Source organism: Mus musculus, chromosome X, assembly GCF_000001635.26.
Source record: "Mus musculus strain C57BL/6J chromosome X, GRCm38.p6 C57BL/6J".
Classification (NCBI taxonomy): Eukaryota; Metazoa; Chordata; class Mammalia; order Rodentia; family Muridae; genus Mus; species Mus musculus.
Window position 1 is genome coordinate 18,198,050 of NC_000086.7, and position 19,280 is coordinate 18,217,329.

Genomic DNA, 19,280 nt, shown 5'->3' on the forward strand with positions numbered 1-19,280 from the left:
TCCCCTCTCTTATCTGTTTGTGTGTGTACATGCTTGTGTATGAGGGTACTTATGTGCAATTCGGGAGGTCATAGGACAGTCTGACTTTCTTATATGGATTCTGGAGATCGTAATTCAGGTTGTCAGACTTATGTTGCAAGCACTTACTGATCTATCTCAGGGTCCAGTTTTGAGATCTTAATCATTTTGTCAGGACTCTTAAAATTAAGGTAAGCGAAGTTCCTCAAGATCTGTAGCATATTACAACTGGAATATGTCACCAAACTTTTTTTTTTTTCTTCTTTCTTTCTTTCTTTCTTTCTTTCTTTCTTTCTTTCTTTCTTTCTTTCTTTCTTTCTTTCTTTCGAGACAGGGTTTCTCTGTGTAGCCCTGGCTGTCCTGGAACTCACTTTGTAGACCAGCCTGTCCTCGAACTCAGAAATCTGCCTGGCTCTCATTTGTTTTTTTTTTTTTTTAAGAGTTCAAAAGAATTAATAGCTTTTTTTTTCTTTTCCGAGAAAGGAAATGTGAGAGCAAGGGTATATAAATATTTTGGAAGTGTAAGATAGAATTAATGTGTTTGACTGAAGTTCATAACAAGGAAAAGACAAAAGAATTTTTAATCTGGTATAGATTTTGGCTAAAGTGAACCATTGAATATAAATGGTAGTTGTTCTTATTACAGAGATTGTATGAATTCTCATATAATTTAATTAAGTTCTTCATGATTGTAGGAAAGATGGATAATATTTGATTTGGAAATAGGTTTGATTGTATCAGCAGAGATTACAGTAATAGTTTAGACTTGTAATTTATGGAGAGAATTGTCATTTGTTAAAGTGCTCCTTCTTTATTTGATTTGTCAAATATTGTTACAATTTTGTAATGGGAAAGACATTTATGCTGTAATTAGTGGAATCACTGATAAATACTTAAAGAATCTATTTGTCTTGAAGAATGATATGCTGAGATATAAGAAAAAAATATTGATTTCCTGGAGAGAGAGAGAGAGAGAGAGAGAGAGAGAGAGAGAATGTATGTATGTGTGTGAATAATCTTATGGAGGAAATGTATTTTTAGGATTGTTACCCATGTCTTAAAAAAACATTTGTGTTCTTTTTTTTCCTAGGCTGTTCGCTGCTACGAATCTCTAATCTTAAAAGCTGAAGGGAAAGTGGAGTCTGATTTCTTTTGTCAATTAGGTCACTTCAACCTCTTATTGGAAGATTATCCAAAAGGTAATCTGTTTTCTTGTTGAGTCATATACATATTCCTATATTATATTTACACACACACACACACAGATTTTTGTGGGCCAGTACAAAACCACAATACATACATACGCATTATGTGTATTATATAATATAATTCTTGTTACTGGAAAGGCAAGTAATACAGGAGAGAAACAAATGAGCTTGAACCTTAAATAAAACTAGTTTATTTTTTTATATGTTTTTCATCAGGAAAACTAAGTTATATCTCTGAATGTAGGAGTTAGTCCTCTGAAATTTGCCTTTTTAAAGAATCTAAGGTGCCAAATTAGACCAATCACTCGTATACAAATTTAAAAAGCTGCCTGCCCCTCCCCAGTACAAAAAGAAAACTCCACAGTAAAGGAAAACTGTTCTTACAAGCGATAACATTTAAACTTAGGGTAACACTAAATCTCTCTCTCTATGCACTGGATGTATTTGTTTTCAGCAAATGTGAGCAGAGTACCAAATGGATAGTAGTGGATTGTTAGTAATTCACATTGCTATCATATCCTGCCAGTTTTGGGTTTGGCCACACTTACGTTTTCCTAATGGAAGTCTAGTTTTAGTCTGAAATGTTCATACTTTGTGAAATTCCCAGTTTAGCTCTGATATTTATATTTGCAGATTTATATAAACATCTCCAAGTTCCTGTCTTCTAGTATGTAAAAGTCACAAAAGTAGTAGATGATCACTTAGAGATTTTCGGATTGTTATGTAATGCTAGCTAGTACTGAGCAAAATAGCTTCAGTTCGTCAGGATAACAGGCATTAATAACAACCCTTAACATCTTTTACATGTATTTATTTACTTGTTTGGGGGGGGCATGCATGTGGTATGGAATGGAGAGAACGACATTTAGTATCAGTTTTTTTCTTCCACTTGGAGGTTATCAGGGATTGAACTCAGGTTGTCAGAACAGGTGCTTTTTACCTACTGAATTATTTCTGGCCCAACTTACTGTTGTAACATCAGTTGAAGCTGGCAACTTATTTAAAGCAGACTATCATACTAAAAGTATACAGAATTCTATGGAATCTGTTTTGTTTTAATTCTACACCCTCATGTACTGAGAGGGGATGTTAGTTTGACAACACATGAGGGGCCTAGACTTGGAATGCCCTCATAGGACTCTCTGTCATTTAGTGACCTTAGTTACCACTAAACCGTGTATCTTTTAACTTTTATTTTTATTTCTTATTTTGAATGTACTAGTTAATTAGTTAATTTGTGTGTTTGCACATATGTGCATGCACATGTTATGACATGGGTGTGAAGATCAAAGGACAACTTGTATAGTTTTTTTTTTTTTTTTCCATCTTCCATGTGGGTCCTGGAGCAAATCTTAGGCCATTAAACCTGTCAGCAAGTATATTTCCTTACCTCCTGAGCTATTTTGCCAGCCCCTAACTTTTAAAACTTCATTGTTTGTGAATTTAGCTACATTTTAAATTTATAAAATGTTCAGTTAGGGGCTAGAGAGATAGATGGCTCAGCATTTAAGAACATTTATTGCTTTTCAGAGGATGGAAGCTTGAGTCCCAGTACCCACATTAGATGGCTCACAACCAGGTGTAACTAGCTTCAGTTCCAGGAGAATCTATCTTTTAGCCTCTGAGGGCACCTGTTTTCCTGTGCACATAAATGTATGCACGCACACGTGCATGTGTGGTTGCTCATGCTTTTAGCTGCACCACTTGGGAGGCAGAGGCAGGAGAATTGCTGTAAGAGTGAGGCTAGTGTAGTATCTTCCAGACCAGACTGGGCTACAGAGTTGAGATTTTTGTCTTACAATACAAATAAGTAAACAACAAATAAAAAGTTGGTCTGTAGCCGGGTGTGGTGGTGCACACCTTTAATCCCAGCACTTGGGAGGCAGAGGCAGGCGGATTTCTGAGTTCGACGCCAGCCTGGTCTACAAAGTGAGTTCCAGGACAGCCAGGGCTATACAGAGAAACCCTGTCTCGAAAAACCAACAAAACAAAACAAAACAGAAAAAAGTTGGTCTGTGAAGATAACAAAGAATCAAGGGGCATTTGGAAATTTCCTTTTATGTTTTGGAATGTGGGATGTAGGCAAATAGTAGTTAGTGTCCTGACAATTTATCTGGTGGAAGTAATAGTAAGTAATATGGGAGAAGAGGATATCTAAAGATTTAATTTACTGAAAAAAGTTTACTGTAAATACCCACTTACCATTAGATTAGATTAATTGGCTGTCTAGTAGACAGAATAATTTTTAACAGGAAGAAGAGAATGGGTATATCATATTTCAAACTAATTACTTCTATATGAGTTCTCCTTGAGAGTTTGAGGGGCACTTTCTCCCTATAAATAATTTTCTCTTTAAATACAAGCTAGGGCTAGAGAGATGGCCCAGTGGTTAAGAGTGACTGTTATTACTGTTATTATATGAGTTCTGTACCCAGTACTCAAATGGTAGCTAATAGCAGTCTGTTTCAGGGCATCTAATGCCTTTTTTGACCTTTGTGGAGTTCTGTTAATAATCAGAAACTAGTTATTCCCCCCCTCCATTCTTACAATTTTTTTTTTATATCTCTAAAAGAAGAGCCAAATGTTAGGTATAATACTTCCCTCTGCAGCATACCCACCCACACTCAAAGCACTACCACCAATTATAAAGACATTTCTTTCCTCAGGTTTACTCTTTTCTTTGTAACTGGCACAAAAAAAGAAAACTGTTTACCTCAGTTAAATACTTATTTTTAGGAAACATTATAAAACATATAAGTTAAAATGAACCATACAGTAAACATGTAAATCTCAGAGTACAGTGCTCCAAGTACCCATTTGTAGGGGACTTTCTGCCTTTGAGAATGATTCTCAATTATATACATGGATTTATTGTTTTCTTTTTAAAACATTCTTTGAACTCAGGATAGCCATGAGTTTAATTTCTTTAAGAAATAACAACAACAGACAACAACAACATAACCACCATTATACTTGCCATGGTAAACTGTAGAACCTGTTTTATGAACATGTTTGGTTGTGATTTTACTGTATTTGTTTAGTAAATGATATGCTATGGTTATTTTACTGTTGATTAAAAGTACACACATACACATTCTGCCTTTTATTTGGTTATTTTATTGTAGGCATAATGTTTTGTTTTGTATGCTATGTCAACGGTACCTATAGATTATTCAAATGCTGATTTCTTTGCCCTCCTATCTTGTTTCAATCGAGCCACAGCAATGTAATGGGTAGACCAAGAAACTCGTGTCTCAAGTTTATATAAACAGTTCTTACCATTTATTCACTGCCTTGACAACAATTGCTAGTCACCCAATGGCTGGGCAGAATAGGGAGTAGGGTAGGACATCTGCCAACAAAGGAAAGAGAAAGAGAGAGGAAGAAAAAGAAATCAGTGGCATGATGGAGGAATTGGAGCCATGAAGAATGGGTCTGAAGAACCAGATCAATAATAATATGCAATATCATGGGATGGGGCTGAGAGGTAGCCAGATTAGCATAGGAGGTAATAGTAAATCATTTAACTGCTAAGCTATTGAGCTGCAGTTTTGGATAAATCTATTTCTTCTGTGTGGATATTGGGAAATAGCATAAGCTAAAGACATATAGCCGCCTTATTAATTCATCCTTTATATTTATATTAAGGATAATTCATTTATGCATGACACCCCACATTGGTCGCTAATATGTCTTAGTAATTATTTAACCTTAGTTGCAAGTTTCTACCCTGCCTTTGATCATTCAGTTCCCAGATAAAAGACAAAAAAAAAAAATCTTTTATATTTATAATAAGCCTTTAAAGCACTAGAGCTGGGCAGATATCTACTTTCTAAGATATTCTGCCTACTTCTCTGTAAATAACCCCTAGATATCATTTGCCATATTCATCTGGGTTGCTCTTAACTCCAGCTGGCCATCACTCATGGCCATGTTTTCATGATTCACCTACTCCACAGTGACTTCTTTTCCTTTCACCTTCTCTCTTTTCCCCCTCTTGTTCCTCCTTAGACCCCAAGCCCAGGAAATGAAATTCCGTCTACCTCTCTTCTGCCCAGTTATAGGCTATAGGCATCTTTTTTCAACCAATAGTTTTAAATTATGGAGCAAGGTATGCATAGCATCACTTGATGCACATGAGGATTCTCTTATCCCTGAGGCAACCAGACCTTGAGGGCCACTATTTAGCATTACACTAGTTAGCAACAGACCAAACCTCAACATTTTTACTTTTAGGAATTTATCCTAAAAAGAGTAGTAGATAGGAAATTGTAGTAAAGCTGAAACCCATTGATGTACATTAGATTGCTATGGAAGGGAGTGTAGCCTTCATTTAGTAAGGAATTTAATTTAGAATTGCGACCTATGGAAACTGGAGAATGAAACTAGTATTGCATTGAGGGAAAAATGAAGCCATTATTATATAGCTTTGGCCAATTATTAAAAAGGTTGAAATTATTTAAAAGGTTGCCTTGGAAGGCAATTTTTAAAAAGTACAATATAGTTGGATTGTAATAATCATTCCTAATGTTAGTATGAGAAAGTTAAAACCTTAAAATTAACTGATTCACATTTCATGTTGAGGTGGAAGTTTTTCCAAGTGTATAACTCCATAAAAATTTTTAACCAGTGATAGATTTGTCTCTTTTTACTACTTCCTTCAAGTAATTGCCTTCTTTCTCTCCTTACTCCCTCCACCCTCTAACCCCTTATCTATAATATTGTGGCAAAGTAGGTTTGGCATGTTTTAATTCTTAGACAGAAATGGTTAGGATGGGTTGTATACCAAGATTTTGTACTTTGTAGAAGTCTTCTGTCAGTCTGAGCATGCTATCTTTGATTAAATGACAATACTCCGTTGTGAGTATCTTATACTATAAACATAGTATATAAATACAGTGTAAGAACAAAAGATCTATTTTCTAATAATTGCTAGTAAGTTTGGCTAGAAAAAAATAAGTGTTTTGATGCACTTGTTAGAGTCATTCTGATACTGATTTGAAACATAAGGATATTGAAATGAAGGGTTTTTTTAAATATATATATATTCTCTATTCTTAGAAATACCTAGTGACAGTAAACTAAGAACTTTTTTTTAATAGATAAAGATTGAGGACTGCTTGTAGGACCCAGGTGGTAGGTACTTGTAGCCTTTATAGGGTCTCACTGATTTATCTGGTTTAAGAAACACAAAATTTATTAGTATCTTAAAATAAGATGCCAATGGAGGTAAATAAAATAGAATACCTAATAAAGTATAGTTACTAAGAAAGTATGTAATTGAATAGAGAGATGTAAAAAATTTCATTTTTAACTACCTGCAATTTAGAGTATCAACTCTGACTTTGAATTTGATGTTTCATATTTATTTAGTAATTCATAACATTGTTGTATAGATGCCATGTTTCTACTAAACATCAATAACAGCATGTTTCTTGTAACTGAGTGTCATTTAATTTGGATGGTATTAGGATTTCTTCAAGAATTCCTAATTTTGAAAGTGAATTTTTAAACACTGAAAACTTAACACAGTTTAATTTCTGTATTTAAATTTTTAAAATTCCAATTTAATGTTGGTTAGTGAAATATTTATTGGAAAAGAAAGACTAATATCAAATGAAAAAATTGTTAAGCTATGTGTTTTGACTTACTTCCCCCTAACTGTTCTAAGAACTAGACCCAAGCTTTCTTCATTCTAGATAAGTATGTACCATTGAGCTACACCCCTTTACTTTAGTACTATGTTTAAAAATAAAGTTTTTTTTTTTAAAAAAAAAAAAACTTAAAAACTTTCTTCTATATCGCATTCTAGTTTGGAAGCATTGTATAGAAAGCTCTAGAAGCAATTATTTTCCATATTGGATTCAAATATTTAGCCGCATAGACATAAAAGAATATCTAAAGAATATATCTACTGTTTATTGAATATTAGAAATGACACTTAATTGTTACACAGGTTAAGAAGTGGAACAGTACTGGTGCATCCTAGGTTTCCTCCACTTTTTTTTCCATGGGTGTACTCTATGTCCCGAAATTTCAGTGTTTTCTTAGTTTTCTTTTTCATTTTCTTAGAACCACTATTAATTTTTTTCTCATAATATATTGTCTAATTTGGAAAAATTGAGCAAAATGCCAAGTCTCATGACATATATTAGAAGTACAACATTTAGAGGCTGAGGCAAGAGGATTTGCGAGTTTGAAGCTTGTCTCAAACATGAGAATAAACACATTTAGCTATATACAAAAAGTACCTTTTATTTACAATCATAGTAGTAGGTTCTTAGCAGATGTAAAACTAAACAAGAGTTTCTGATTCATGGTCTAGCTTCTGGTTACTTAGCAGTTTATGAGTGTACCCCTCCCCTCTCTTTAGGTGTATGGGAGTTTGCCTACACGTATGTCTATGTACCACATGCATGTTTGATGCCTAGAGAGGCCAGAAGAAGGCATCTGATCCTTTTGAACTGTAGTTACAGACCCACTCTCTATATGGGTTTTTGGAATTGAACCTGTGACTTTTGAAAGAATAATCTGCTCTCACTGAACCATCTCCAGACCCTACAAGAACCCTTTTTAAGGAAGAGAATGGGGTAGGGCATTTGTCAATCTTGGTAATACTAGTACTCCTAGTTAGGATGTTGGGCAAGATTTAACAGCCAAATTCTAGAAACTCTGGAATGTAAGGAGCAGGTAGATGATTTTAAAAAGTAAATCAGAACAGAGTAATTAACACTTGTCTGTGAGGGGGTGCTGCATCCTGTCCATTTTGTAGTATTATAGAGGTGACACAAAGAGTTTATCAGACTGTACACAGTTAATAAAAATATGGTTCTAGATGAGAATCTGGTCTAGGTTTATGTGGATCTTCAGGTCTCAAATTGAGAAAGAAGTTATAAATGGCAGTAGAAACTAAGGATAGGCCTCTGTCCTTAGACTGTGTATAGTTGTTATCCTGGGATTTCACTTTACCTTGGATGTTTTAAAATACTCATTTTATTTCTGCCTCCTGGTTTTTAATGAATTATATTCTCTTTGTTGGTATGTATTATGCTCTTAGAGAATCATTTGCCAGTATTTTCTTCAGGAAACACTCTGTTATTACTTGATTTCTTTCTGGCCTCCCCATGACTCCTAGGCCTTGAGATCTTTTTCAGAAGAATCCAGACAAGACACTCGAGTATAGTATAGAAGATATAGTTTATTATTTTCAAGGGACGGGAGTGGGCAGCAGCCAAAGGGACCATTGAGAAGGAAAACATTGTCACTGAATAAAAGAGAGTCCAATGTCCAGAGTCCATTGTGCCTCCTACATTTAGATAGGGTTTATTATTTTTAAAGTTTTAGGAATAGCCAGACTTCTTGGGGTGTTTTCTTGTCCAGGTGATGAACAGGTACGTTTATCCGTACTCTTAAGGGAGGGCATACTGCTATATATCCTTGTGCTTTACCAGAAAGCCTCTTCCTAGATAGTAATCTCTACCCAGGTCGAGAGATGAACACAGATCTTCTTGTGACCAGTAATCAAAGTCCTGTAGTTTCAGTTTCTGATTTTACAAGCTCATGATTATGAGGGGAAGGGTCTCTCCTCATACCCAACGCTGGAAATTAATTTTGGTTGCGTTGTTGCATATAGGAAAGATACTTTTATTCTCCTGAGCTAAGAATGTGGGTATCTTAATATATTGTTGGAGTTAACTTTTCTTTAGAAGTTTGAAAACGTTGCATCATCTTGCTTCTAGACTAAACATCTGTTGTAGGCCTTTTTAGTTTAGTAACCCTATAGCTTTCTTGGAATTTTCTGAAATTTTAACTCGGATTCTTAAGAGTAGAAGTCAAAGCTCTTAGAACCCCAACAGGCTAGGCTAGGTCTTAATCCATTAGTTACCAGAGATGAATAATGATGAAGAGTGGAAAGGAGACCTTTGTAGCCATGGTGTGAAAAACAGGTAAAGGAGTTTAGTGGTTTCATAGGTCTGTCTTTCTGACATGAAGCTAAGGTTGCACTAGAGGGCAAGAGGAAACATAATTAAGCAGTCCTGGTTAAGGTATGGTTCTTTGTCTCAGCTCTGGTTCTACAAGGTGGTGGGATAAATTGTTAATACATTGTAATTCCCTGAGGAAACCAATCTGCTATCTACAACATGATTAGTTTAGCAAGGATGTAGCCTCATCTTCATGGATAATTGCTTTAATTGAGAGGGGGAATATCTTTCCTGGAAAGTTTTGGCTTTTTAAATCTAAGGCAACTGGAGGTTTTGGAAAATAACTTGTTTGCCTTTAGCTTTGACAGGAATGAGATAATGTTAGGTTAAGTAGGTTGAAGCAGAATATGAGACAAAGTAAAGGACAAAATGACAGATATTTTAGTCTTTTCATCTTATTGATTGCTTGTGAATTGAAGAGTTGGTGCTTTAGCAAAGGCAAGTTTTTCAAGTGCCCATTGCAGAATTATTGGTTAAATTTATCCTTTGCTACTGGTCTTTCTTTTTGGACTAGTGTTACTAATATGCTAGCCCTTTAGTAAATGACTTCTGGTTTGTTTGTTTGTTTGTTGTTCATTTTTGAGAGGTCTCTTAAACTTCATTATATCCTATTGCATTATTCTGTAATAGTTTTCCAAATTTTATTTTTCTAGAGCATCCTATCTGTTTATATAGAATTCTCTTCCTCCCTCATTAAAGCAACATTTCCTATCTTTAAAGAGTCTTTCCCCTTCTTTGGATGATCTTTATCTCATTTTTATCATTTATTTTTCATTTCTTTTAAATGTCCCCCCCCCCCACACACACACATTTCTTGTTGCTTGGATACTTTCTTTAGATAGCTGGTAATTCTTAACTCTCCATGTTTTAAGAATTGTAAAGTACAACTAGAACCTCTGAGCATGTACAAATAGCTTGTTTAGTCTGACCATGGCCTGCTTTTGTTGGAGAATTTATGCATCTGTTTTTGATCACATTGCCTAAGAAACACTGAGAATTGTTCCTACCTTGGTGGTAATCTCATAAAATGATTTGGATAAGAGTCTCTCTTCTTCTAAAAATCCAGGGTGACTCTAGGTTTAGAACAAAGCTTTTCTGGGCTTTAGAACAGAATGTGAATGATGACAGTTACTGTGCTTTAGTTATTTCTTATCTTTGTGCCTTGAGGAGGTTGGGCATGGAGAGGGTAGGTTTGGGAGATGGGTTACATATCACAATTTTTTTAGACAGATTCCTGGATGTGTGCTTATAGAGTTAAATGGGTGATCCAAAGTAGGAAAGATAGACAAAATGAAGGCAAATATATCAAGCTTTTATCCTGCTTTCGTTATCATATAAATTCAAGTGAGAAATCACTGCAAAAAAAAAAAAAATCACAGCAAAGGCGAGTGCTTATAAATACCTACTATAGTAATGCTTCTTAAGACTTTCCTAAGGTGAAACATAATTGTGACTTATAATTATTCTCCTTCTTTTAGCATTATCTGCATACCAGAGGTACTACAGTTTACAGTCTGATTACTGGAAGGTTGGTACACATTTTCATGCTTATTTCTTATTTGTTTTTGTTGGCACATTTATTGTTGGTTATAAAAAATAAAGATTAGAGCTCACTTTTTTTTAATGTTACTTCTACAAGAAAGAGATTTGAAGACGGAAATCAATATCATTTTGTTATTTTCTATTTAACTACTTTGTATTTTATTAAAAAGAATTAGATTGTTGACATTTTATTGACCAGAGATGATCTGATCGCATGTGAAATAATTGAAAAATCAAACACAGCCAAACAGCTTTCAGCTAGCAAGGGCTTGGGTTAATGGTTTGTGTGGTGCTGGGGATTGAACCCAGGGACTTATACTTGGTAGACAAGCACCTCACAACTGGGTTACATTTCACCCCTTTGTTTATGTATTTGTTTCCCGGCTAAGAATTTTGAAGTCACTATATATTCTTGATATTTATCATTAGTGTAGCTCTGGCTGTCATGGAACTTATTCTGTAGACCAGGCTGGCCTTGAATTCAGAGGTCTTTGCTGCTCTTGCTTCCCCAGTGCTAAGTGAGATTAAAGATGTACACCACCGCCACCTGGCTTGTATTGTCACTTTTACTGATTGATTCCGTTCCTTTGAAAAAGCTTTTTAGTTTTATGAAAACCTATTTGCCTTTTCTGGACTTTATTTTCCTGTGCATTATTTCTGAAGTCATTGCCTATACTAATGACATTGTTTCTCCTGACTTTTATTTTTCCTAGTAGCTTCATAGTTTCAGGTCTCAAATTTATTTCTGTTTAATTTTGAGTTAAGTTTTTTTACAAGGTTGGAGATAATAGTCCAATTTTAATCCCTTGCATAGTTTACCAGAATCAATGTGTTAATGAGGTTGCCCTTTCTTCGTTAATACTCTTGGTTCTTCGTAAGTAGTCAGTTGCTTCTCAATTGCATGGATTTATTCTTAGGATCTCTTACTTTTTTCTGTGTACATTGCTAATCCTTATCTTCTGAGCATAATTTGAAGTCAGCTAGACCTCACCTTTGTTATTAACTTTCCATATTATTTGGAAGGGGTGGTCTTTTATACTTCCATGAGTTTACATTTTCTGTTTCTATCTCATTGTTATTTTGAAGACATGTCACCTTGGGTAATTTGGACATTTGACATTATTATTGCAGTCCACAAAGATGAAACATCTTTCCATCTTCTGGTGTCATCAGATTCTTTCATCAATGTTTTGTAATTTTCATTGGGAATGTCTTTTATTTGTATAGTTAAATTTCTTCCCAGATATATTTTTTGTAGCTTATCATGAATATAAGATTCTTTTCATTATATCCCCCATACCCCTAGTCAGTCGGTGTGTACCGGTGTGGTGTGGTGTGTGGCATGTATCATGTAGCTTACAAATGTCTGTGCACATCCATGCAGGGGCCAGAGTAAGATGTCAGATGCCTTCCTTATTGCTCCCCAACACTCTTGTAATGGAATGTCTCATTGAACCCGGAGCTTACCATTTCAGCTAGCCTAGCTAGTAAATAAGCTCCTAGGAGCTGCTTGTTTCTGCACACTAGTGCTGCAGTTACAAGCATTTTTGGATATAACTAGCTTTTTACAGGGATACTGGGAATTTGAACTCAGGTCTTCATAATTGTACAGCAAATACACTTACCCACTGAGCCATCTCCCTGGTCCCTCACTCTTTCTTAACAGTTTTTGTCATCACTGTTTTAAAATAGCCCTGCTTTTTATATGTTGGTATTTTTGCATTACACTGTGTTGTTTTGAACATGTTAGTAATAGCCTTAGAGTACTAAAATGCATTAGTGTTTCATTAAAGCAAAGATATTAAAGCACTTCCCCTTGAAGTAATTTTATTAAAAGCTAGCCCAGATACAAATTCTCTACTTCTTTCTCCCTCTGTCTTCCAGTGTCTCTTTTTATCTGTTATATGAGTCTGAATCTGTTTGCCTTAACATACTCTCTTGTATGAGATGGGGAGGGAGAGAGATACTGAGATCCGAACAAGGGGGTTTTGCTCTGTATTAAGTGAACAGCATAGAAAGCATCACATGGAGAAGAAGACATGACGGATACTTTACAGAACTAACAGGGAATGAAATATTACTAATTACAATGGTCCCAGATAACAAACAATATTCCTATGCTGCTTCTAACATTTTTGGTGGATATTTGTTTTATAAGGTTGCATATTAACCTATTTGCTGCTTTTTAACAAATGACTACCACAGCACACATACCTACACATGTCTCTTTGGGTCAGGAGCATGAAACAATATAAAGTTTAAAATTGCAGCTATTTGTATTAGCTCATGTTGTTCAAAGGGAAATCCATGGCAAGTAAGGTTGGTTGTTTACTAGTTCTCTTATAGTTTAAACAGGTGGAATATAGAGTAAGATAGCTGTCTTAAGTTACTTCAAGGTATGTTATTAACTGGAGACAAAGTTCCAGTGTCTTAGAATATAGGATTTATTTTCATAATAACAAGTTGCCATATTCTTTTTTTTTTAAACAAACCAGCCTGTCAGTACTGCATCTCACTTGTGTGTGTTCTTTCTTTCTTTCTTTTTTTCTTAAACATTTTATTTATTTTATGTACATGAATACATTGTTGCTGTCTTCAGACACACCAGAAGAGGGCATCTGTTTCCATTACAGGTGGTTGTGTGCCACCATGTGGTTGCTGGGAATTGAACTCAGGACCTCTGGAAGAGCAGTCAGTGCTTTAAATCGTTGAGCCACCTCCCCAGCCCAAGTTGCCATGTTCTACAATCTCACTGAATTCATTTACCAGTTCTAATATTCTTAAAAAGTCTTTAGGTTATTCTGAACTTAGAACCACATCATTTATAAACAAGTGCAGTTTAACTTCTTCTCCTGCAAATCTTGTTTTGCTTCTTCACTTTAGGAAGCAATTCCTAAGGAGTCAGTGCTTTTTAGTATAAGCAGCTTTTAGTGCCAGTTTCATAGTTTGACATGAATTTATTTTTCAGTTGCTTCTCAGCATAAAATGCAATTGTTTTCAAAGATGATTACTGGCATATAAAATGCTTGGTTTTGACTGACAGTCAGACTCATTTGACCCTAAAATTGTCTGGGGTTGGTGTGGCAGCTCAGTGGTATAGTGCTTAGCTGGTATTTATGAAGCCCCAAGTTCAATCCCCAGTACTGCCGAAGAAAACAAAAAAGACAACCACCAATAAGAGAACTTTACTGTCTCAAACTGCTTTTGATTTAGAGCATGTCTGATGAAAAGTTTTAGAGACTTGAATTAATTCATTGCCCCAGCATTCTTTTCTGTTACCTCACTTTCTCACTACCTCACTTGGGAAACAGGGCTTTTTTCATTAGTCCTACTTATTGCTGTATGCTTCTAGGATAAAGGTCTAATATTTTTCCTGTCAATCAATCCTCATATCATAGTAAATTGAAAGTATTCTGTACTCTGTGGTCTGTAAAACTTGCATTGTCTTAAAATTCTAATGTATTCAAGACCATCATGCCCATTTATGATGTCCGTTTGTTTTGTTTTCTATAGGTTAGTGCTTGTTATTAGGTAGCAATTCTTTTTTCAGCATGGTTCTGTTTGTTACCCCACTTTCTCACCCTGTGGGAAACAGAGTTGAGGCCTTGCCAATCAGTTAATGGTAGGATGGGTTCAGGGGAAAAGCAGAAATTTATGCTGCATTTGAGAGTTAGTTTGACGAGCATGTGAATAAATAGAAATATAAGTTTATATATTATCAACTAAGAGGTGATGATGTTTTAAAGCCTTAATCGAAAAATATAGAAGGCTCTGTTGTACTTTATTTTTTACATCACGTAAAACAAACACCTACCCCCACCTCTGTACATGTATAACTTGCTTTTGTGAGATTTTTCCTAGGAAGTCTATTTCTATCCATCTCAGATTGGGGGAAAGAGGGCAACTACAGACTAAAGAAAACAATTCCACCCAAGTCCACCATGGTTTAATTGGAAGACTTTCAGGAGCTTGAGTGTGAGGAGTTACTTCAGGAGCATGGGCATCATAGGGCAACTGTACTACCAGAAAGTAGTCTTTCCCTAGCAGTGGTTATTTTTTATGTATTTGTGGGACTTCCTGAGCCTTGTGAACTTTCTACTCTTTCCACAGAAGAATGCCAATGGTCCCAGTCTTGAGAAGGTCTTATGCAAATGATCACATATCTGCTGGATATCAGGACCACAGTGACTATGCTATGCTTGGAGGACAGGGTTCTATATCACCTTTGTTACTAATAGTGGTATATTTGTTGCATTCTGTAAACTTAACATTTTATATATCATTTTCATGCCAAGCTCCTAGAGTATATATTGGGGTTCACTCTGTGTAGTACATTCCATTGCCTTAGGAAAATGTGTAGCTAACTTATCTCTGCCATTATGTTAGCACATGACGAATTTTCATTGCCTGAAAAATATTTTCATCCTCTAGTCTGTTGATTTATCTTTCCTTCCCTCCCTTAGAAACCAAAGTTATTATTGGTATATATATGTGTGTGTGTGTGTGTGTATTTTTTTTACTCCCTATTTTTTTATGCTAATGGACACATGAATCCCTGATAACCATCTTGTCTAATCAAAATGTCTTGCCATTTTCAAGCCTGGAGATTCTGTAGAAGTGAAATAGTACTGTATGTTTGTTTATGTCTGTGCTGGAGGAAGAGGGGCGAGAACTGCTGATTGTTGAGATGTTTTCAATTTAAAATCATTTTCATACAACTCTAGCCTGCACTTAATCTCTTCTGCACTCTGTTGACTTTTGACTCACAAAGGAAAGGAAACATTTACAAAAACAAAAGGAGAAACTAACTTTTTTTAGTAACTGTTACTATTACTTTCTCATCACAAATTTAAATTAAAAAGTATACCTGTATGTATGGTTTTAAACTACCATTGCTGTTCATATGAGAGAAAGCATGTAACCCTATCCCCAATACACACGCACACGTGCACACACACATGCATACACAGTTTCTCTGTGTATCCCTGGCTGACCTAGAACTTGCTCTGTAGTCCTAAACTCACAGAGATTTGCCTGCCTCTGCTGGGATTAAAGGTGTGTGCCACCATTATCAGGCTGAAAACATGGAACAATTGTGTTTCTGAGCAGAAATAATTTTGCTTAATACAACGATTTCCAGTTCTGTCCATTTTCATGTAAATATCATGACTTCATTTTTCTTTAGAGCTGAATTAACTAACATTGTGCATATGAACCGCATTATCCATTCATCTCTTGATGGGCAGCTAGGCTGGTTCCATCTCTTGGCTACTATGAATAGTACAGGAATAAAGATAGATGTGCAACTATATTCATGGGAGCAGTTCTCAACCTGTGGGTTGTGACTCCTTTGGGGGTTGAATAGTCTTTCACAAAGGTTGCTTAAGACCATCAGAAAACACATACTGACAAAATGATTCAGAACTGTAGCAAAATTAGTTATAAAGTAGCAACAGATAATTTTACCTTTGGGCTTCACTCTAACATGTAGTGCATTAAAGGGTTGCAGCATTAGGAACTGCTCTATGATATGTTGACTTAGAGTCCTTTGGATATGTATTCAGGGATGGATTTAGTGAATGTCTAGCATCTGCTATATTGGAGGGAATGTAGGAAGTACATATGTTTAATTAGTTCTCTTTCTCTTTTTTAAATTTGTTTTGTTTTTCTTGAGACAAGGTTTTACTGTGTGTTAGTCCTTCTCTCTGGAAACTTGCTGTGTAGACCAGGCTAGCCTTGACATTGACAGTAATCCTCTTGCTTCTGCCTGGCTCACATTCCTCTCTGTGTCATTTTTGTTTGTTAAAGTTCAATAAGTACACAAACAGAAAAATGTGAGCTTTGGTGGCTGATCTAGTCAAACCCTGTATCTGCTGTGTAGTATTTATCCAACTCCTTGAGCATTTGCTTAGTTTCTCTAAGCCTCAGCTCTTTTTTGTTATAAGTGAAACTGTCTGCCTCATGAGGTTGTCTTATAAAATATTACCATTCTGCACAAAACTTAAGTTCTTATTAAACAGTGCTATCAAGATACATTGTGCTAAGGTCAAATTAAGAGGTTAGAGATATTGCCTCTAATTTGATGTAGATCAATCAGCAAAGCTTCACATGGAAGGTAGTAGTATTTAAATGGATTTTTATAGTATATATTTAAATTGTTTCATAGTGTTGCGAGAATGGGAAAATGTTTAAGAGGGAGGAAGGGAGGGAGAGAGAGAATAAAGTAAAGAAATTGGGAGAATGTAAGATGTGTTCTAGAAGTAGAAATGTACTTCAGTAAACCTCCCCCCCCCCCCCACACACACACACAGAGTTGTTTGTTGTGATTCAATCTGTATTTCCTTCTTCAGAGAAAGTAGTTGTTTTTCAAGTCTTGACTTTATAGGTGATATATTTCATGACTCAATTTCTCTTGTGTTTGGAGTACCTTTTCTGCTATGTCATATATTACATTTTTTATTTGAGAGTTGGAGAAATACATTTTAGTTCAGTCAGTTTTGCACAATCTCATCAGTATTGTTCAGATTCTTTCAGAGGATGGAATAGGAAATGAATGATTTTGATTAAAAAACAGTTCTAACTAAATTAAAGAAAATTAAATATCAATTTTCAAAATGGATGTTGAGACCTTCTTAACTCTTCAATTTTGTGAATCCCTTAGTTACATATAATGTTCTCACTTAGAAAATTGGGGTTAATGAGGATATAATGAAAGTAAATTACCACATTATTAGATTTTACAATGTGCTTAAATGTTTTTCAATGTTTTTAGAAGTCACATAGAATTCAAAAGAAAGTACAGTAAAGTCCTAGCAAAAATTTTATTATTAAAAAATCATGTGCAAAACATCATAGTCAATGTTTGATAACTATTGTGGCCTATGTGCCCTGGTTCCCTTATACCTAGAGCAAGATGACTTGGAGGAATGTTCTACACTGTTGCCAGAGATCCCCAACAAGATTGAGTCCTAGTTCCAACAGCTACAATCAGCTCCATAAAGCATCCATTAATGGCCTCCCTTCGTATCCTGACCTCTTCACTTTCTTACAAGTGTTTAGCTAGGTTAACTGACCACATAAGCTACTAACTAGCACTGATACCTTTAGTTAAGTTTATACTACTTGGAAAATACAGCTTTTTAATTTTATGTTCAGTACCACTGAAGGAAAAGCTTAAAATTCACAAAAAAATGCATAAGAAAAGTCTACAATGAATTTTACCATTTAAAAAAAGAATTATCTGTCAAAACAACACTTACTGAATTATATTTAGGGGCTTAGCCATTAGTGAATATTCCTTTTGTAGTTTCAAAAACAAGGACTACATTTATTATAACTCATTTTATCTTCATCTTACCTACCTCTAAATAGAAACTAGCCTTTAGGTTTTTGTTGTTGTTTGGTTTCTTTTAGTTTTATGGAGATATGAACTTGTTTTTATTCAAGATAAATTCTTGAATTAGAAGCATTACTCCTTCATCAGTTTCCCATGTACTAGATGACATGTACCACCACACTTGACCATATTGAATTTGTAAAAAGGACAAATTTAGCCAGGTGTGGTGGCGCATGCCTTTAATCCCAGCACTCTGGAGGCAGAGGCAGGAGGATTTCTGAGTTCGACGCCAGCCTGGTCTACAGAGTGAGTTCCAGGACAGCCAGGGCTACACAGAGAAACCCTGTCTTGAGAACCCCCCCCCCCCAAAAAAAAAAAAGACAAATGTTTGAGCACACATATTTATTATATCTTGGGATCTTGGGGAATGAGAGGTGGGAGGTACAGAAAGCATAGGTACATGTGCCAATAGGAGAAAATAAGATGGCATAATCACAGCATTTTCTTTCTTCAGGAAAAAAAATATGTTTAAGTTTGCTGATTGAATTCCGCTAGTTTTTTTCTCCCCAGAACATACTAAATAGAAACCAGAGTATATCGCCAAGTTGATTGAATTCCATACCATCTGCTTACTCATAACTGTCATTTTGGTGTTTAAAAAATGTATTTTAAATATATTGTAAGACATGATAGGGATTTTAAGAATGTAAAACATTGTTGAGTACTTTATTTTACATCAACAACATACTATACACTTCATATAAACACGTTCCTTAAAAGTCTCTCTTTCCTTCCTTTATAGAATGCTGCCTTTTTATATGGTCTTGGTTTGGTCTACTTCCATTACAATGCATTTCAGTGGTAAGTTAACATGGCATACAGATAGTTAACTTTAATTGGTCCAATAAATAGCTTGTTTTAGTTTCTTTGGCTTTTATTTACATTTTTTTGTTTGATTGTATGTGTGTGTTAATATAAAATATGTTATTGTAAGTAAACCTTCAGTTTGCAATCATCTGTTGAGTTGATAAGATTCAGAAGTATTGACCCATCTTAAATTATTTAGACTTTTTAAAAAAATTGTTTATGATTTAAGATTTCTAGTAAAAGAGAATTAAATAGTGACTATCTATCTATCTTAGAATTTCTCCATTAATTATTGATGACTGGCTCCTAGGTTATTTGAACTGAAGA

General features: G+C 35.1%; 1 protein-coding gene across 9 annotated transcripts in view; it reads left to right on the forward strand.

Annotated features, from left to right (window-relative positions):
- Kdm6a (lysine (K)-specific demethylase 6A) overlaps positions 1-19,280 on the forward strand; it is a 119,075-nt gene that overhangs the window by 37,188 nt on the left and 62,607 nt on the right. For all 9 annotated transcript variants that reach the window (XM_006527594.4, XM_006527595.4, XM_006527596.4 and 6 more), the window contains exons 3-5: positions 1,109-1,217; positions 10,687-10,736; positions 18,889-18,947. In XM_006527594.4, coding sequence (XP_006527657.1) covers positions 1,109-1,217; positions 10,687-10,736; positions 18,889-18,947 — 218 coding nt within the window. The remainder of the gene's footprint in view (positions 1-1,108; positions 1,218-10,686; positions 10,737-18,888; positions 18,948-19,280) is intronic.